The sequence below is a fragment of the Dama dama genome, chromosome 15, assembly GCF_033118175.1.
Source record: "Dama dama isolate Ldn47 chromosome 15, ASM3311817v1, whole genome shotgun sequence".
Taxonomy (NCBI): domain Eukaryota; kingdom Metazoa; phylum Chordata; class Mammalia; order Artiodactyla; family Cervidae; genus Dama; species Dama dama.
In genome coordinates, this window is record NC_083695.1 from 27,687,208 (window position 1) to 27,708,998 (window position 21,791).

General features: G+C 35.2%; 1 protein-coding gene across 10 annotated transcripts in view; it reads right to left on the reverse strand.

The window, feature by feature from the left end:
- Positions 1 to 21,791, reverse strand: part of HERC4 (HECT and RLD domain containing E3 ubiquitin protein ligase 4) — a 128,773-nt gene that overhangs the window by 72,958 nt on the left and 34,024 nt on the right. For 9 of the 10 annotated variants that reach the window (XR_009696065.1, XM_061161638.1, XM_061161633.1 and 6 more), the window contains exons 4-7: positions 20,398 to 20,474; positions 14,486 to 14,707; positions 13,349 to 13,440; positions 6,041 to 6,171 (exon numbers count right to left, since the gene is read on the reverse strand). Coding sequence is in view for 9 of the 10 variants with exons in the window: in XM_061161638.1 (XP_061017621.1) it covers positions 6,041 to 6,171; positions 13,349 to 13,440; positions 14,486 to 14,707; positions 20,398 to 20,474 (522 nt within the window). In the remaining variant the exon portion in view is untranslated. The remainder of the gene's footprint in view (positions 1 to 6,040; positions 6,172 to 13,348; positions 13,441 to 14,485; positions 14,708 to 20,397; positions 20,475 to 21,791) is intronic. The other variant, XM_061161636.1, reaches the window with a different exon arrangement.

The following is a 21,791-nucleotide window of genomic DNA, read 5'->3' on the forward strand; positions in this document are numbered from 1 at the left end:
TTCTTGAAGAGATCTCTAGTCTTTCCCATGCTATTTTTTTCCTCTGTTTCTTTGCATTCACTTAGGAAGGCTTTCTTATCTCTCCTTGCTACTCTTTGGAACTCTGCATTCAGACAGATATATCTTTCCTTTACTCCTCCTGCCTTTTGCAATTTCCAAAGGAAGGCTTGGATGGTAAACTGCAATTAATTTTGATTAATTTCAGCACTCTGCACAGTATTAGCCACCTACCCCTTCACTCTCAACCCTCTGACAGGCAGTTATCCAATGATCCAGGAGTATCCTGGACACAGCTTGTGGAAGCCAGAGCAGGCTATACAGATTCTGTCCTTCTATATGAGATCAGTCCTCTGATCACCAACTGCTGCTTTTGATTACAGAAGAACAGACACAAAAGGAGGATAAATCTCTTCTGTAACCCTTCTGACCACTGTCACAAGCCTATTCTCCTCCAGCTGAAGAGACTTTCAGGACTGAAAGGGCCGGTGTGTGTGCTGTTTTGTTTTTTTTTTTTTTAATTTTATCTTCTTCTATTTTCTGCCTTTTATTTCTTTTGCCCCTTTTAGAAGTCAGTTGTTTAAGATCTAGGACATTCAAATGTAACTGCACATAGAGGGGAATTTAGAAAGTCATTCTGTATGCCCAGGAAAAGGTACAGTCTCAAAAAAGAGCTGAGAAGACCTTAGGCTTACAGTTCAGTCTGATCCTTGGCACAGAGACAATCTGTAACAATCAAAACAAAACGTGCACCCCAATGCTCATCGCAGCACTGTTTATAATTGCCAGGACATGGAAGGAACCTAGATACCCATCAGCAGACAAATGGATAAGGAAGCTGTGGTACATATACACAATGGAATATTACTCAGTCATTAAAAAGAATTCATTTGAATCAGTTCTAATGAGATGGATGAAACTGGAGCCCATTATACAGAGTGAAGTAAGCCAGAAGATAAACACCAATACAGTATACTAACGCATATATATGGAATTTTAAAAGATGGTACTGATAACCCTACATGCAAAACAGAAAAAGAGACACAGATGTACAGAACAGACTTTTGGACCCTGTGGGAGAAGGCAAGGGTGGGATATTCTAAGAGAGTAGCACTGAAACAAGTATACTATCAAGGGTGAAACAGATCAGCAGCCCAGGTTGGATGCATGAGACAAGTGCTCGGGGCTGGTGCACCGGGAAGACCTAGAAGGATCAGATGGGGAGGGAGGGGGGATCGGGATGGGGAACACATGTAAATCCATGGCTGATTCACGTCAATGTATGGCAAAAACCACTACAATACTGTAAAGTAATTAGCCTCCAACTAATAAAAATAAATGAAAAAACAAAACAAAAATCAGCAAACCCTACAGAAAGAGAACCTTTTTTCCAGAGTTACCACATTTTAGGTTCAAAGGTCCAGTTTTCAAAAAGAAAAACAAAATCTGAGAATATTAAAAATTACAAAAGCATTGCCCAATCAAAGAAAAAAACCAACATGGGAATGCAAAATGATACAGCTACTTTGGAAGGCAGTTCGATAGTTTCTTACAAAGCTAAACTATTACAATATGATCCAGCAAAAGTGCTCTTCATTATTTATCCAAAGTAGTTAAAAAACCTGTGTCTATAAAAAACTTAAACACAGATGCTCATAACAGCTTTATTTGTAACTGCCAAACCTTAGAAGCAATCAAAATTTCCTTCAGTAGGTAAATGGATAAACAAACTTGTATCTAGACAGTGGAACATTATTTAGCATTAAAAAAAAAATCATCAACCAAGTTATGAAAAAAGACAGAGGAACCATAAATACACATTACTAAGGGAAAGAAGACAATCTGAGAAAGCTACAAAGTATGTGATTCCAACTGTGATATTCTGGAAAAGGCAAAACTATGAAAGTAAAAGTCAGTGATTGCTAAGAGTTAGGGTGTGAGGGGGATGAATAAGAGGAGCTTAAAGTATTTTTAGGAAAGTGAAAATACTCTATATAATACTACAAGAGTGGATGCACATCAATATACATTTGTCCAAATCAACAGAATAAACCCTAATGTGCAATATGTATACTTGCAATAAACTGTCAATGTAGTGACAAAAAGAAATTTTCACATATTGAGATATGGGAAGTCATTCTGGCTCACACCTAAGATAACACAAATTCAACGCTAATTAAACCAGCTGGTTTGTGGCCTATCAAACATACATTCTACACCTGCTCTAATTATTAAAGGACACAATGACCAGAAATAAACAATGTCCATGGAAAGAATAAAGATTAAATCCCTGCTCCCCTCCTGGGATGCCAAACCTGGCATTCCTTTGATGATAAAAGACTCTCTTCCCAGGTGTCAAGGCCATAGGGACTTGCTGTGTACATGCTCATCTCTTTTTTAGAAATCTCGAAGGAAATCTATTCATGACTTGTTTGATGGATCTTTGTTCTGACAAGATATAAAACTGTGTTGAAAAGCATGCTTTTCTGGAGCAGTTCCTCAGTTATCTGAGAATCTGTCTTCCAGGCTAACTGTCCTCACTTTGGCTTAAATAAAACTCGTTTCTTTTTTCCTATTATGGACTGCTTAATGATTATTTTTGTCAACAGCAGGTTCATCAACTAAAACAAATATACAAATTAATTTTCTTGTGAACCTAAAAATGCTGTAAAAAAAAAAGTCTACTTTAGAAAAATGAAACAACCAGATGATGAACCTTAATAGACTAAAACAATTTTCCTAAAGATACTCAAATAACTAAAGAAAGACATGAAAATAGTCAAGAAAACAGTATATGAAGAGAATGAAAATACCAATAAAAAAACAGAAAACCTGAAAACAAACCAAAAATAAATTATGGAGATGAAAAATACAATAACCAAAATTAAAAGTTCAGTAGAGGAATTCAAAGGCAGATTTGAGCAGAAAGAAAAATGAATAAGGGAACTTGAAGATAACTGAAATTACTAAGTCTCAAGGGGGAAAAAAATGGAGAAAAGGAAACAAAACCTAAGGAACCTGTGAAACATCATGAAGTGGACCAAAAAAGCACTGTAGGAGTTCCAGAAGGTAAAAAGAGATAAAGAGAGATCATTTGAAGAAGTAATAACCAAAAAGTTCCCAAATTTGATGAAAAACACAAATATCCAAGAAACTCCAAGTAGGATGAACTGAAAGAGACCCATACTGAGACACATTACAATCAAACTGTTGAAAGACCAAGAGAGAAACTTGAAAGAAGCAAGAGAGAAGTGACTTGTCACATACAAGGAATCCTCAATAGGAGTATCAGCAGATTTCTTAACAGAGACTTTGCAGATCCAAAAGCAGTAGTCTTATATATTCAAACTACAGAAAGAAAAATCTATCAACCATGAATTTGACACTTCCTCATAGCTCAGTCAGTAAAGAATCTGCCTGCAATGGAGGAGACTCAGGTTCAATTCCTTGGTTGGGAAGGTTCCCTGGAGAAAGAAATGGCAACCCACTCTAGTATTCTTGCCTGGAGAATCCCATGGACAGAGGAGCCTGTCAGGCTACAGTCCATGGGTTGCAAGAGTCGGACACGACTTAGCAACTAAACCACCACCAAAATTCTCCTTCAAAAATGAGAGAGAAATCAAGACATTTATAGATAAAAGCTGAAGGAGTTTGTTAGCACCAAACTTGTCCTTTATGAAATACTAAAAGAAATCCTACAGTTGAAATGAAAGTTTACTCAAAGCTGTATTATAAAAATAATGATCTCAGTAAAGGTAAATATGGGGCTTCCCTGAGAGCTCAGCTGGTAAAGAATCCACCTGCAATGCAGGAGACCCCGGTTGATTCCTGGGTTGGGAAGATCCACTGGAGAAAAGATAGACTAACCACTCCAGTATTCTTGGGCTTCCCTTGTGGCTCAGCTGGTGAAGAATCCACCTGCAATGCGGGAGACCTGGGTTCAATCCCTGGGTTGGGAAGATCCCCTGGAGAAGGGAAAGACTACCCACTCTAGTATTCTGGCATAGAGAATTCCATGAACTATATATAGTACACATGGTCACAAACAGTCAGACATGACTGAGGAACTTTCACAAGTAAATATATGGGTGATTATAAAAGCTAGTACTATTCTAACTTTGGGCTTTTTCCTCCAAATTTTGTTTTCTACAGAATTCTAGAGACTAATGCATAAAATTATTAATTTTTTTGGACACATAATGTATATAAAAGTTATCTTGTGACACCAGTAACTGAAACCGAGTGGGGACAGAGCCATCTAGGAACAGAGTATGTTACTGAAATTGACTTTGTATAAATTTGAGTTAGTGTGTAACTTTAGGATATTAAATGTAATCCCCATGGTAACCACAAAAAAACAGCTACAGAATATACAGAAAAGGAAATAAGAAAGTAAAACTTTTCACTGTAAAAAATAAACACAAAAGAAAGTAATGTAGGAAAATCAGCAAAAAGACATACAATGAAAACTAAAAAATATTGCTGAAAGAACTTAAATAAATGGAAAGATCCCACATTCATGGATTAAAAGACTTATTATTATTAAGATGTCATTACTTCTGAAAGTGATCTACAGACTCAATGCAATCCCTAACAAAACCATGGAGATACAAATTAAAATCATGATTAAGGTCACTATATATCCAAGAGATTAGCAAAAATTTTGAAGTTTAAGAATACCAAATTGATAGTGATGGGAAGGTAACGTGGAGTAACCATTCTGGTAAAAAGGATAACATTAACCTGTAAAGTTCAAGTATACACTATGACCCTGGGAAGCCCTGGTGGCTCAGCAGTAAAGAATCTGGCTGCTAATGCAGGAGACAGGTTGAAACCTTGGGTCAGAAACATCCCCTAGAGAAGGAAATGGCAACTCACTCCAGTATTCCTGCCTGGGAAATTCCATGGACTGAGGAGCCTGGCAAGTTACAGTCCACAGGGTCACAAATAGTCAGACATGACTTAGTAACTAAACAACAACAAATGACCCAGAAAGTCCATTCTAACCATACACTTTAGAAATACTAAAGTTTATGTATATCAAATAATAAATGTTCAAAGCAAAATTATTTGCAATTGCCAAAAATGGAAATACCCAAGAGTCCATCAGGAATAGACTGAGTAAATAATTATAGATGCACGCAGTTGAGTACAACATAGCAGTAAGACCTAACGATGGAGAACCATGGCTATACATAGGCGGGTAATCATACACATGATGTTAAAAAAAGAAAGAAAAGGAAGTCACCAAAGGCTACCTGCAGCATAATTCTGTGTATCTGAACTAACTGTTGGAAAACTAAATTATATTATATAGAGATACATACTAGCTGGAAAAAAAATTAAGCTAAGTGGTCAAAACCAAGTTAGTCAAGCAAAGGCTATTTTGCCTCTGGGGACCAAAGGTGAAGCTCAATTACAAAGCTCAGACTCCTATTTACTCCCAAGAACTGGGGATGGGGAAATCAGTATTCCAGTTCAACTTTCACCACTGATTAATCTTATGTCTTAGGTAATTAATTGGTCAATTTGTTCATTCTTTAAAGAAAAAGGTGGACAAGCAAAAAAAAAAAAGACTATAACTTCAAGTGTAATGTCACATGGAACGGCACTGTTCAAAAAGGAATGACCCACAGATGTCACCACAGCAAAAGTGGAAGAATCTACAATGTTACCCTGCATGCTACTGGCATAATATAAACAAACAAGTCAAGGGCAAAATCCTTCTTGCCAAGAGAATTAATGTATACATCGAGCAAAAAGCACCCTAACAGCCAAGACAGTTTCCTGAAACATGTGAATAAAAATGATCAGGTGGAAAAAAAGGAAGCCAAACAGAAAGGTACTCAAGTTCATCTGAAATGCTACCAAAGAAGCACACTTTGTGAGAACCAATGGAAAGGAGCCAGAGCTGCTGGAAGTCATTCCCTATGAATTTGTGGTATAATAATAGTAATAATTAAAAGACCTCTGGATTGTTAAAAAAAAAAAAAACTTAATAATTGGGTTATAGATCAAAATACTCTTTTCTATAACCGCTTACCTTCCACAAGCAATCTGAGTGACAATGCTTCCCATAAGTTCAAAAACTTTCCTTGGGTTTATTTCATGACTGGTAGAGTTATGACCCAACTGACCATACCCTCCAGCTCCGAAAGTAAACACTCCACCTTCCTAAAAAGAAGACAAAATCCTTTGTGATTAGAAAGCCTGATAAAAGGAAATAATCTTCAGGAAATTAAGTTAGTCTTTAATATAACTATGGAGTCAATTTTCTTTTCTATTGTCTTCTTAATTTAATGGATAAGATAGCTAACTTTTCAAGGCAATACATCTTTAAACTAAAAGTTTTAGGTTGATATTGCTGAAAATAAATATATTTTCACATATTTAGAAGTATTTATGGTCATCATCAAACCCATGATGACAATGATGACAATAATGATGACAAAGTCATCATTAAATCAATACTATTTTTGCACTGCCCTTTACTATCCTTATATTCTTGTCAAATCACAGAAAATTGCATAAAACCTAAAAATGATATCATTTTCAGTTTCCAAAGTAGCTCTGCAAAGGAAAAAAAAAATACGTGTAAACAGAGCACACAAATATACCTACTCTTAGCATACTGTTACTATAGACAATCTTTAAAATACCTATCATAAAATACATAACTGGATTAAAGGCAATATTTTTTAAAAAGTAATTCATGATGACAGTTCAACAAAAGCACAATTAGTATTTTCTCAGTTCAATTGCTTTCCTTCATAGTTGCAGCTATGTAAACAAATTTAAGTGGAATAAGAGTGTTTATACAGACTTCTATATCGGAAATTGATTTTTCTGTTTAAAATCTTTTTATCACGGGAAATTTCAACAAAGACACAATAGTAAAGACATATATGTGTGTGTATGTGTGTGTGTGTGTGTATGTGTGTGTGTGTGTGTGTGTGTGTGTGTGTGTATTTATCTACATACTAAATTATCACATAAACATCACTCAGTTTCAACTGGTAAAACTTAAGACAACCCTGGTTCACTGATGCCCTTCGCACCCCCCTTTGAGGGGTATTTCAAAGCAGAAAACTGTACTAGAGATACTTTAAACTAGCAAACTGTGGTCAAAAAATCATTTCACCTATAAATGTGTATGTATTCTCAATGGAACATATCTCTAACAGATAAAAATATATAACACAATACTATTATACACAAAAAATATTAATTTCCTTTTTTGGACAGAAATAGCAAGTGTTAAGTTTTATTTCTCAGGTTTTTTCATCTTACTGACATTACTGACTTGACATAAGATTGTGAATACTTAAAATATACAACATGACATATATATACTCTGTGGAATTACTACTATAGTCAAATAAATTAACACATCCATCACCTCACACACTTTTTTGGGGGGAGGAATAAGCTCAGATCTACTCTCAACAAATTTTAAGTACAGAATACTGTATTGTTAATAGTCACTATGTTGTACATTAGATCCTCAGAATTTAAAAATCTTGTAACAGGAAGTTTGTACCCTCTGACCACATATCCCCATTTTCCTCACGCCCCACACCCTGGGAACCACCATTCTACTTCGTTTCTGTGAATTTGACTTTCTATTCCTAATTGCCTTCCCGCTCACATTTTTTAAAACAATTCCATGTATAAGTGATACCATTTAGTATTTGTCCTTGCCTGGCTTATTTCACTTAGCATAAGGCCTCCAGGTTCACTTATGTAGTTACAAATGAAAGCATTTCCCCTTCTTATGACTGAGTAATATTCCAGTATATGTATGCATGCCCATGCACACATGTACACATCACATTTCCTTTGTCCACTCATTTGTCAGTGGACACTTTGGTTGTTTAAATAACTTGGCTATTGTGAACAATGCTTCAGTAAAAATGAGCATAGTTATTTCTTTGAAATCCTATTTTCATATCCTTCAGAAATACATCCAAAAGTGGAATCGCTGGATCTTATAGTAGTTCTATTTTTAATATTCTGAGGAATCTTCATACCGTTTTCTGTAATGGCTGCACCAAGTTGTATTTCCAACAGCAGTGTATAGGGTTCCCCTTTCTCCATTTACCTGTTTTTTTTTTTTTTAATTATAGTGATCATAACAGATGTTGAGTTTGTGGTCTTGATTTGCATTTCCTGATGATTGTGATGTTGATACTGAGTACCTTTTTCATGGTCTTTTGGTCATTTGTGTATCTCCTTCAGAAAATGTCTATTCAAGCCCTTTGCCCATTTTTAAATTAGACTGTTTCTCAGTCACGAGTTATGTGAGTTCCTTATGTATTTTAGATATTAACCCCTAAGCAGATACATGATTTACAAATATCTTCTCTCATTTCACAGGATGACCTTTCCTTTTGTTGATTGTTTCCTTTCCTGTGCAGAAGCTTTTAGTTTATTTTTGCTTTTGTTATCTGTGTGCTTTTGGTGTCATATCCAAGAAATGACTACCAAGACTCATGCCAAGAAACTTTCTCCCCAGGTTTTCTCCTAGGAGTTTTACAGTTTCAGGCCTTACATTTAAGTCTTTATTCCATTTTGAGCTACATTTTGTAAGTGGTATGAATTAGGGAGTCAGCTTTTGAATATGGATGTTCAGATTTCCCAGCATCATTTATTAATGATGATGTGTGCTCTAAGCACCTTGTCAAGGATTTGCTGCATTTATTTCTATCTATTCTGTTTGACTGGTATTAATATATGTGCTTGCTTTGACACCACTATCATGCAGTTTTGGTTACCATAGCTTTGTAATACAGCTTAAAATCAGGAACCACATTGCTCTTTCTCAAGATTGCTTTGGCTATTCTGGGTCTTTCGTGGTTCTGTATGAATTTTCAGACTGTTCTATTTCTGCGAAAACTGCCGCTGGAATTTGAATACAGATTACACTGAATCTGTAGATCACTTTGAGTAGTGCAGACATTTTAACAATATTTATTCTTCAAATCCAAGAATATGAGAAATCTTTCCATTTATTTCTGTCTTCTTCAATTTCTTTCATTGATGTCATATAGTTATCAGTGTACAGGTCTTTCCTCTGTTTGGTCTACCTTTATTCCTAAGCATTATACTGTTTTTAATGCTACTGTAAATGGGGCTGGTGCTTTATTTCTCTTTTTAGACAGTTTGTTAGTGTATAAAACACAACCCACTTTCAATGAATGTTAATTTGTATCTTGCAACGTCACTGAATTTGTTTATTGGTTCTAACAGATTTTTTAAGGAGTCTTTAGGGTTTTCTCTTTACAGTATCAAGCCATCTGCAGAGACAACTTTACTTTTTCCTTCCTAATTTGAATGTCTTTAATTTTTCTCATGACTAATTGCTATGGCTAGGACTTCCAGTACTTTTTTTTTGGCCATGCAGCACGCGGGATCTTAGTTCCCCAACCAGGGATAGAACCGTCCCACAGAGGAAGCATGGAGTTCCAACGACTAGACTCCCATGGAACTCCCCTTCCAATAATATCTTAAAGAGCAGTAGTGAAAGTGGGCATCCTGTCTTGTCCCTGATCCCAAAGGAAAAACTTTCAAATTTTCATTTTTCAAACTTTTCACCATTAATTATTATATCAGTGGTAGGTTTGGCCTTTATTATGTTGAGGCATGTTCCCTCCATACAACACTTTGTACAGTCTTTACCATAAAAGGATGCTGAACTCTGTCAAATGCTTTTCCTACATCTACTGAGATGATCATATAATTTTTATCCTTCATTCTATTAATGTGGTATATAACACTGACTTCCAAATGATGAACCATCCTTGCATCCCAGGGATAAATCCCACTTGATCACTGGATATATAATCATCTGAATGTGCTACTGAATTTAGTTTGCTAGTATTGAATAGTTCTGCATCTACATTCATCAAGGATGTTGGCTTGTAACTTTCTTTCCTTGCAGTGCTTTTGTGTGGCTTTGTTATCAGGATGATGCTGGACTTACAAAATAAGTTTGAAAGTGTTCCCTCCTCTTCTATTTTTCAGAGGAGTTTGAGATGGATTGGTGTTAATTATTTTTCAAATAGTAGAATTCACCAGTAAAGACATCTGATCTTGGGCTTTTCATTCTTGGGGGACTTTTGATTACAATCTCCTTACTCATTAGAGGCATATTTCGATTATGTTTCTTCTGGTAAACAGTTTTGATAGTTTGTATGTTTCCAGTATGTACCCACTTCATCTAGGCTATCTGATAAATTTGTTAATATATAATTATTGATAGTAGTACCTTACGAACCTTTGTATCTCGGCATGTCAATAATCATATGTCTGATGGGTAACATTAAAAATAGGTGGGACAGTGTGTTTCAGGCTTATCTATTCCCATTAAGCTTAACGCTGATCTTTGTCTAGATTCATCACTTCATTAAGGAGTATAAAATGGGTATAAAATGAGTATTAAAAAATATTTCTTCTAAATTTACTAGTTGAAATTCTTCTATAGAAAACTTAACTCATCGCTATTAAGTCATCATGACATACAATAAAAATGCTTTTCTCATTTACTAATTTTTAGAAAATGAGTTGTTCCAGCAACTTCCAAGGATAAGCAATGAACTTTGTTTTGTATTGATTTGGGTAAAAAGAGGATCATTATGAAGTCATAGATTTTTTATAATTGGTACATTTCCACTTATTAAAGATATATCATCTTTTTTTGACCACTGAACACACTTCTTCAAGTTGTCCTTCTGACATGATCTTAGTAGTCTTTGCTTTTTTGTAACACAAAACACCCAAGGCTATTTTCATACTTTTTTGGTTCCAGATATGAGATCAGACTCCTTTCTAAGAAGCCTTGGTTCTTTTTAGTAGAGAATCTACAACAATCAAAGAATATTCACTGCTTCTAGATTGCACATATTGACTTACATCTCAGATCTTTCAGTGGTCATAGCAAACAAACAAATTTATTTTAGAAGGAGAAAAGTAAGAATTCACACTGATACTTATGAGTCGAAGCAAAGATTACTGAGTTTTAATTTGATTGCTACCATTTTATGTCTTTTCTCTTAAGCTGAACATCATGGTTTCTAACAACAATAAAATAAATACTTATTTGCTTTATCCTATTCTATATGCAATATAGTGAAAATAACACTACTAATTTTCCTCATAACAATAAGACTGCAGAGTGCAATTTAAGAGGCTCTCTGTGAATTCAATTTATCTTTAGGCTATTTCCCACTAGTGATGTACAACAAAATACTATACTTTAAAATGACCTAAAAGAAATCTTCTGTAGTTGTGCCACTAGTAATTTTGTAGAACTGTTTTAACATACAAATATAAGTTAGCTTTTTAATTATGTATAAGAGTTTCTAGGTTTCAAAGTCAAAACATAAGGCAAGGCTCATTTGGTCTACCTATTCTTTTCAAATATAAATAACATGTATCTCCTTTTTCCTTAATGGTAATATGTCCTAAAAATCATTCTACAACAAAATAGAGATCTTTCTCATTCTGTTTTACAGGGTATGGTACTACACATAGTGGAATTACCATAGTTTATTCAATTAGGCTGCTACCAATAGGTATTTGGATTTCTTCTATTCTTTTGTTATTAAAATATTACCACAGCAAACAGCCTTGTGTATACATAATTTTGTATCTTTGGAATAGATTCTTAAAATTGCTAAGGGATTGATAAGTCAAAAGGTATATGTACATGTAATCTTCATAATTAATTTATAAAAGAACTTGAAAAAAAATTGACATCTTTATGGTAGTGTCTTCATATCAATTAACATGCATATCTATTTATCCTGCTTTTAAAATTTTGTGGGATTTTTTATTTTTCCTGTTTGTTTTGCACAAGGAAACTGCACTGTAAAGTAACCCTAATCTGTCTTCAAGAAGTTCTTCCAGAAATGCAAAAGGCACTGATACACAACTAGATTTTAACTTTAAACAAGGAAAGCTAAAAAATATCTTACTTTTGAAATAGTTAAAACTATCTAATTTTGTTGAAAATAATATACACCAAAAATTCCAGGGATAAGTATCTATTTTTCTCTCAAAAGAGAAAAATATTGATACTGTTTTGAGAGAAAAATACAGAAGATTAATAGAATTCTCATTTTAAAAAAACAGATATAAAGACTTAGAAATCTTGGGAAAATAAGATGAGTGCTTATCTGAAAGGATGAATTTGAAAAGCATTAACATGTGAATATTTCTACCACAAAGTTAATCCTAAAGAATAATATTATACAAAATATTCTTTACTATCATGTTCAACACAGCTTATTTCTTCTAAATATCAATGACAGAAGAGAATCACTAAAATTTATAACTTGCCAACAGTGATTACATCTGTAATTTGAATGTAATTGAATTTTTTAAAAAATCAATAAAATATGGTAATAAGATTAGCAGAGATAATAAAACGTCCTTACTAAAAAGTACAATAAAATTTTTCTAAAAATTAACTTTTGTAATTGGTCATTATAATATTTTTTAAAATTTCTTTAGTACACTGTATTTGATAAGGACTGAGAATAATTCTTATTTTGAAATTTCCAGTGGGAGGGGGGTAAATGTGTAGAATTTTTACAAATCTGATGAGAAGTAATTTTTTCTTGCCAATTTTATCTACTATGCAGGATAAAGAAAGATAAAGATGCAAAAAATATTAATCTCTAATTCAGTCAATGATAATTTGCTAGTTCCTTTATGTTAACATGACTATAATAAACAGCACTACTGGTAAAGCTTAGCCTATTTTCATTTTACTTCTAATTGCTAGAGAAGTATACAGTATTCATACTGAACTGGCACATATTCAAGAAAGTGAGAGGTCAGAGTTAAAACCATTAGCAAGACTGTGATAAAAGCTCATTATAACTCCTTGTATAATACTGATTCTTGGCCTAAGGATAATAGAGGAATTCAGTCTCCTCTGTTACTTGTTATACTTATAAGCCACATGGAAGCTAAATTAAAATTAGGCAGTTATGCAATGTAAATGAGACTGATACACAAAGCACAGTAAGCCTGACAAACTAAAAAGAAATTACTTCATTCACAATATTATTCAAGCAGTATTTAACATTAAGTTGAAAACCTCAACAATATGAATCATCACCACACAAACAGCAGATCACAATTCACATTTCTAACATAAAACATTTGAAATATAAGGTAAACTGTTTTTGAGAACAGATGATAACCTAAGTCCCTTTTTCAAAATAAATTATTTTTTAGACATCAATAACCCTCAAGATTTCAATATACATATCATTAAGATATTCACTAATTACAAAATAACTACCATAAATATTAATAAAAAAGTTTTACAGGAGTACAATACCTTGGTTAGTGCAGCAGTATGATCTTCTCCACAACAAATATAAACTATTTTCTGAGTTCTTAGTGACTTTAGTAAATTAGGAACATACCTATCTGAAAATTTCAATAAGAGAACAGTTAACGAACGTATTAACAAACAGTATTTTTAAAATTTCAATAATTTTGTAGTAAAAGGCTAAGTTGGGTTGCCAAGTCTTTCTATTCTTACTACAGTGATAAAAGAGAGGTCTAAAAAGGGGAATTTAAATCTAATCTGCCTCAGTGCCAATCTACATTCAGGAATCAAGGAATTTCAAAGCTTTTTGACTGCTTCTAATACACATACATCATTCTTTATATCTACCTCATGATAATTAAGCTCATAGCATCCTACTTTGAAGCCTAAAATTATACTTTCTGATGTTTTATAGCAGGAAAGATAAAATGTCCTAATCTGACATTAGGAAATAGAAATAGGAAACAGAAAACTATTTCTTAGGCAGAACAAAATATTTTCAAATTCAAAGAGTATTATTTGTTATCATTTCCAGTTGTTATAGATCAACAACTCACTTTTGTCTAACTTGTTATAATTATGTTGAACTTTATTAAATCAGTTTTTGTATTTCAAACACTGGCATTCAACCTAATACAGCTATGAAAAATCAGTTCCCAAGATCCCAATTTAAGTAGTTATAATTTTTTAAAATTCAAAAAGCTTATTTGTAAGACATTAGCATCATTATTAACAGATTAATCAAATGACTCAGATATAAATAATTCTTTGAAATACTCAAATAGATGAACACTTCATGTTACTTTTCAGGATAATTTTACAACTTTTTTTAACTGATGGTAGCTGATAATGTGGCTACCAAAATGAAGTAATGTTTTTCTCAATTTTCTTTTAATAACCATTCAACAATGAAGATTTTTGTCCAGATGTACTTTCTCCATTTTATTTTAGAATAAAATAATATTTTTGGCTTTCCCACAATCTCCTAAAAATATTATCAGGTGGAATTTTTAAACTAATCTCTCCATCCCCACCTAAATCCCAAGGAAGATTTGGGTATACTTCTCTCTGACACTAAGAATCACTAATATCTCAAAAAATCATCTCTCTTTAAAAGTATATCTATTAAAAATGCAAACCTACCATTTTCATCATTAAGACCTAGTTGACCAAATTTGTTGCGTCCCCATCCAAAGATAGCTCCAGAAAGAGTGAGTACAAAACTATGGGCTCCTCCGGCCGCAATTTGCATGAAAGGGATTCCAAGTAAAGACTTAATCAGCTGTGGTGAAGCTTGCTTTTTACAGTCAATGCCTAAACCCAATTGGCCATATTTATTCTGTCCCCAGCAGAAGACTTCACTTGCTGTAAAACAAAAACCACAAATTACTATTTTTCTCACACACAAAAAAATTCCATTTGAAAATCATCAGTTATTTGGGGACATTCTTCCTTACACTGGATGAAAATACATATTCCTCCTTACAATTATTTCTTATATGATACTATCTAGAACAATCCATATTAGCAGAGTTTTAGTTTGACTCACTTTACTAATGAATAGGGTAAGTCACATAATTGAGTGTAATCTCATTTCCTGATGTTCCTTTAGAGTTTTAGTTCAACTTACTTTACTAATGAATGCGGTAAGTCACATAACTGAGGGTAATCTCATTTCCTGATGTTCCTTAAGAAAGTACCATCTCTTATCAATACTCCTCAGGTCTCATTTTTATTCTATGATTTCTCCCAAGAGGGACTCATTTAAGCTCAAGGCTTCAGTTATCAATTACATGCTGAACACCTTCAAAATTTATCACTACCCTATATCTCTTCTCTGAGCAATAAACCCATGTATCAAATAGATTATCTGAAAGCTATACTTCGATATTTGAAAGATACTTCCAGTTCAGCATGCCCTAAACTCAATTCACGATCCCCTTCCTACCTCCCATACCTGGATCTCTTCCTGATGTTCCTCATTTTCAGTAAATAAGCATCTTAACTGAGTCAGCAGCACAAGTCATAAACACAAGGAGTCATCCTTCATATTCCCCTCCTCTCTTACCTTACATACAGGTTTTCATTAATTAATCTATCACCTATCAATGAAGTCACATAGTTTTCTTTCTGAAGAAAAATATGGCTAATAGATCCACACCTAACCATTTCAGCAGGTTTTTATAATACTTCTCTCTCAGTTCAGGTCAGTTCAGTCGCTCAGTCGTGTCAGACTCTCTGCGACTCAATGATCCGCAGCACACCAGGCTTCCCTGTCCATCACCAACTCCCGGAGTCCACCCAAACCCATGTCCATTGAGTTGGTGATGCCATCCAACCATCTTATCCTCTGTCATCCCCTTTCTTTCCCAGCATCAGGGTCTTTTCCAACGAGTCAGCTCTTCACATCAGGTGGCCAAAGTATTGGAGTTTCAGCTACAACATAAGTCCTTCCAGTGGACATTCAAGACTAATCTCCTTTAGGAAGGGCTGGTTGGAACTCCTTGCAATCCAAGGGACTCTCAAGAGTCTCCAACACCATAGTTCAGAAGCATCAATTCTTCGGCGCTCAGCTTTCTTTATAGTCCAACTCTCACATCCATACATGACCACTGGAAAAACCATAGACTTGACTAGACAGACCTTTGTTGGAAAAGTAATGTCTCTGCTTTTTAATATGCTAAGATGGTCATAACTTTCCTTCCAAGGAGTAAGTGTCTTTTAATTTCCTGGCTGCAATCACCATCTGCAGTGATTTTGGAGCCCCCAAAAATAAAGTCTGACACTGGTTCCCCATCTATCTACCATGAAGTGATGGGACTGTATGCCATGATCTTAGTTTTCTGAATGTTGAGCTTTAAGCCAACTTTTTCATTCTCCTCTTTCACTTTCATCAAGAGGCTCCTCTTCAATTTCTGCCATAAGGGTGGTACTGTCTGCATATCTGAGGTTATTGACATTTCTTCCGGCAATCTTGATTCCAGCTTGTGCTTCCTCCAGCCCAGCATTTCTCATGATGTACTCTCTCCATATAAGTTAAATAAGAAGAGTGACAATAAACAGCCTTGACGTACTCCTTTTCCTATTTGGAACCAGTCTATTGGTCTAAGTCCAGTTCTAACTGTTGCTTCCTGACCTGCATACAGGTTTCTCAAGAGGCAGGTCAGGTGGTCTGGTATGCCCATCTCTTTCAGAATTTTCCACAGTTTATTGTGATCCACACAGTCAAAGGCTTTGGCATAGGCAATAAAGTAGAAACAGATGTGTTTCTGGAACTCTCTTGCTTTTTCGATGATCTTGCAATTTGATCTCTGGTTCCTCTGCCTTTTCTAAAACCAGCTTGAACATCTGGAAGTTCACAGTTCACGTGTTGCTGAAGCCTGGCTTGGAGAATTTTGAGCATTACTTTGCTAGCCTGTGAGATGACTGCAATTGTGTGGTAGTTTGAGCATTCTTTGGCAAGCCTTTCTTTGGGATTGGAATGAAAACTGACCTTTTCCAGTCCTGTGGCCACTGCTGAGTTTTCCAAATTTGCTGGCATATTGAGTGGAGCACTTTCACAGCGTCATCTTTCAGGATTTGAAATAGCTCAACTGGAATTCCATCACCTCCACCAGCTTTGTTCATAGTGATGCTTCCTAAGGCCCACTTGACTTCACACTCCAGGATGTCTGGCTCTAAGTGAGTGATCACACCATCGTAATTATCTGAGTCATGAAGATCTTTTCTGTACAGTTCTGTGTGTTCTTGCCACCTCTTCTTAATATCTTCTGCTTGTGTTAGGTCCCTACCATTTCTGTCCTTTGTTGTGCCCATCTTTGCATAAAATGTTCCCTTGGTATCTCTAATTTTCTTGAAGAGATCTCTAGTTCTCTCTACTTGGCCTCATTTGCTCACCCATTGCTACATTTTTTTTTAACAACTCTAAACATCTTTTACTTACCTTTATAAAATAAATGGCACTAATAATTGATATATTAATAAGTGTTTTTTAAAAATTCATACCGTAATAGTACGTACTTACTAAGTTTCTCTCCAAACTAGATTACCAGTTCCTCTCCCAAAAGACAAGCACTCTTACGTGCTGATATGCACGTGCAGAAATACTCTATGGATGTAACTAGCATATATTTGCATATAGAGAGATATAAAAATGTAGATATGCTATATGGTAGACACCATAATAATGTTCTGGATAAGTTTCAAATTCAGTGTTCTATAAATTTATACGTTCATCATGTGTTTATTTCATAATGAAACTCAAATGAGCTGATTTTTTTAAAAAACACAGACTTGAAATGTTGCTCACCTGAGAAAAATTTGTCAGTGCCTTCTCACTGCTCTTCGGATAAACACTTTTTACAAGGCTTCTAAGGTTCTACAAAATCTACCTATGTTTCTGAGCTCATTTCACACCACCGTCTTCCCTCACTTACTATACTTTGGCCATACTCACCTTCCTTCGTATTTTCCAAAGCCCGTTTCTTACACACTTTCTGTCTCACACACTCTGCCTAAACCTTCCCCTCACCCTTGTCTAATTTACTTCTATTCTCTCCCAGCAAGTAGCCTTCCTTAATCTCCAAGATTAAGTTCAGGCCCCCTATTACAGGATCTGAGTATCCCAAACCTTTTTCTTTACAGTCTTCTTTTGTAGTATATGACTGTACTGTTATCTGTATGACTGAACAGTAAGGGCTAGGCTAGTCCCTAAGGGTGACTCAGTGGTAAAGAATCCACCTACCAATGCAGGAGACAAGGCTTTGATCCCTGGGTCAGGACGATTCCCTGGGGAAGGAAATGACTACCCATTCCAGTTTTCTTGCCTGGGAAATCCCACGGCTAGAGCAGCTTGGTGAGCTACAGTTCACAGGGTCACAAAACAGTCGGATACAACTTAGCAACTAAACAACCACCATAAAGGCTAGTACTATATTGCTTACCACTGTGCCTAGTTCATACTGAGTGATCTGCTTCCCACCCCACAAATTTGTTTTTCACTAAGTGAATAAGACACTGCTAAAACATGAAGCTGAACAAGGCAAAAGAATACTTGTCGAGACAGAAAAACTGTCCTATCAGTAAAGCCTTCGGGTTTAAATTTATCTTGAATTTATCTACCAAAGTATCAAAAGAGAAGTTGACATGGTAACATCAAAAAATGTAGGGATGCCAGCCCACCCCCCACTATATTCCTTAAATGGAATAAATCCAAATCCGTTAACATAGCATGTAAGGCCCTTTGTAACAGATTTGTTTTTACTTCAACCACTACTGATGCTCTCAAAATACCCACGTAAAATTATATGCTGATACACAAATACACAAAATACTTTCCTTCTATGCCCTCACTAGTACTATTACTATAGCCAATCCTTAACATTTCCCCCTAGCTGCTTCTCAACAGATCTCCAATTCTGAATTATATTCATCTTTCAAGACTTGCAGCAAATATGAATCCCTTCTTTATTGTTACCAATTCTATTGACAAACTACACTTTTTCCCTTATTCCCACAGTATTTTACTTTTATCTTGACCAAAAATAGTATATATTTTTTCTGCCTCAATTTATAATATTTGTACATCTGCCTCTTCTATTAGGTCACATGGTCCCTAAAACTGTCTCTTACTTTATCAGTATTTCCCTATAGTTCTAGTCTACTGTTTCCTTCACAATAGGCCTCACAAGGCATTTAATAAGTTTAAACTAATAATGATAAAGCCACTGAAACTCACTTCTATAAATGGTATAAAAACAAACACACGGGGCTTCCTGGTGCATGTGTGCTGGCTCAGTGGTAAAGAATCTGCCTGCCAACACAGGAGACATGGGTTTGATCCCTGATCTGGGAAGATTCCACATGCCACAGAGCAACTAAGCCTGTGCGCCATAACTACTGAGCTGTGCTTTAGAGCCCAGGAGCCACAATTAAAAAGCTCATGGGCTGCAACCACTGAAGCCCTGGCCCTAGAGCCTGCGCTCTGCAATAAGAGAAGCCACACCACAATGAGAAGCCTGCACACCACACCTAGAGAGTAGCCCTGTTTGCCACAACTAGAGAAAGCCTGTGCAGAGAAACAAAGTTGCAGCAAGGATAAAAATAAATAAACAAAATTTAAAAACTATAAAAAAAATAAATATGGCAGGTTCTCTACTAACTCATAATCGTTAGTGAGCACAGGAAGAAGGCAAAAGAAATAAGCAAAGGTGTAACAGGATTCTTGGACGACTTTCTCTGTTCCTAGTCATAAAAAGTTTATCTGTGAGATCAAATGTATTTGGGCAAGTTATAAACTTCCCCAGCTATGAAGAAATAATGTTCAGCAAGTTAAAGAACAATCAGATGCAAAAAATCAATTTCATGTCTACATTCTTGCAAAAAATGATTTGAGAATGACACCATTCAGAAGAACAAAAAACATCAAATATCTATGGAAAAATCTAACAAAATGTTAAGACCTCTCCACAGAAAAGAACAAAATATTCTTGAGACAGATTAAAAGGAGATTAAAATGAATGGGGACATATCACCAGTTGCTGCTGCTAAGTCACTGCAGTCGTGTCTGACTCTGTGCGACCCCATAGACGGCAGCCCACCAGGCTCCCCCATCCCTGGGATTCTCCAGGCAATAACACTGGAGAGGGTTGCCATTTCCTTCTCCAATGTGTCAAAGTGAAGTCGCTCAGTCGTGTCTGACTCTTAGCGACCCCATGGACTGCAGCCTACCAGGCTCCTCCGTCCATGGGATTTTCCAGGCAAGAGTACTGGAGTAGGTTGCTATTGCCTTCTCCAATATCACCAGTTGAAGAACTGAAAGACTCAGTATTACAAAGATTTTCCTCAATCCAATTTAGAGACAATGCGCAATCCCAAACAAAATCCCAATAGTTTAATAAGTGTCTATGAAAACCGCCAAACTAATTCTACAACGTATACAGAAATGAAAAGGATAAAGAAGAACCAGGGCAATCTTTAATAAGGATGAAGTTGAAGGAATTTCGTCTTTAAATAAGAAAGCGGAAAAGGCGAAAGAAAATAGAAGCAACGCTTACCTTTAGAAAGTGCAAGTGAATGATAGTAACCACAAGCAACCTGTACTATCTGGATATCCGACAAACTTTTAATATTTCTAGGAAAGAAGAAGAGATCAGGATTAGTTAACTCCATTTAATAAATGGATCCTGATTGCTATTTATGCTCTTTATTGACCACCTACTATGTGCAAAGAGTTTCCTTACCAGCAGTTTCTTACTAGCATGACCTAGCAGTTTATGCTGTTTTCACACAAGCCCAATTTATAAAAAATTTATGCTAAAATCAGTAAACAAAATCTAAGTATGAAAAAGTAAGAGGTGTGATGAGAAAACACTTTGAAAGGACAATATTTAAGCACAGTAATCTATACTTATACTTCAGTGCTCTTGTATGTTTTTATTATCAAAATTTGAAAAAACTTTAACTTGATCTACGAAACCTGGTAATATATTTCTAAGACAAATGTACATGATCTAATTTGTCGAAAACTGGTGTTTGGCCCAGTTTAGTACATGCTCTCCTCCATCAGGTTCCTTAAGAACCAGCAGGGATTCCTATCATGTGATGCTACCAATCACAAATTATGAAACCTATTCCCTCTGGACTATCCTTCTGCCTTGCATCTAAATCAATGATATTAAACGTATTTAATTCTTTACTACAGAAATTTAATTAATTCATATCTATTATGATCACTGAAGTGTGAGGTCATATTTCTGCCATCTCATGTTTCTGCCTTACATTTTTTTAGCTTCCTTTTCCCCCCAATTTCTGATTTTTCCTTAACTGTAATATAACTCTAAAGGCTAAGTGTTAAAACATCAGGAAAATCAAGTAACTCTGTGCATGAATCATCCCAGGTTTTATATAATTCACCTTCACCTGGTCATTCTGTTTTTCCTGAATTACCATTTTCAAGAAAAAAAGGGGGTGGGAAAATACAGTATGTTTCTTATTTCCCTTTACCTGATACTGCCACCTGACCTGATTCTGCCATATGAGAGTCCGGAGCAAGTTCTGACCAGAGTGTCGATACCCATGATTTTCGGGAGGCAGCTTCAGCAAACCAAATTTTGAGCGGGAAAAAGGAGAGTTACTCTAATCCATATTGTTGTATTAAAAATAATTTATTTAATGGATTTATGTTCTTAACTACAAAACTTGAGAGTTGTACTGCTACCATTTAGCAGGATCCAACAAGTTAACAGGGTCCAACATATTTTCAGATTTTCAAATATAGCAAAAGGCTAAATGTACACTGGCAAAGCAAAAACAGGAATAAAAAATACATGGCTATGTACAACTGTGAAGTTATTAAACATTTACTGTTACTGCTTATGCATACTAGGTACATCATACATTGACTAGTAAACGGTACTGAATGATTTTAAAAAAACAACTGTTCCTGGTA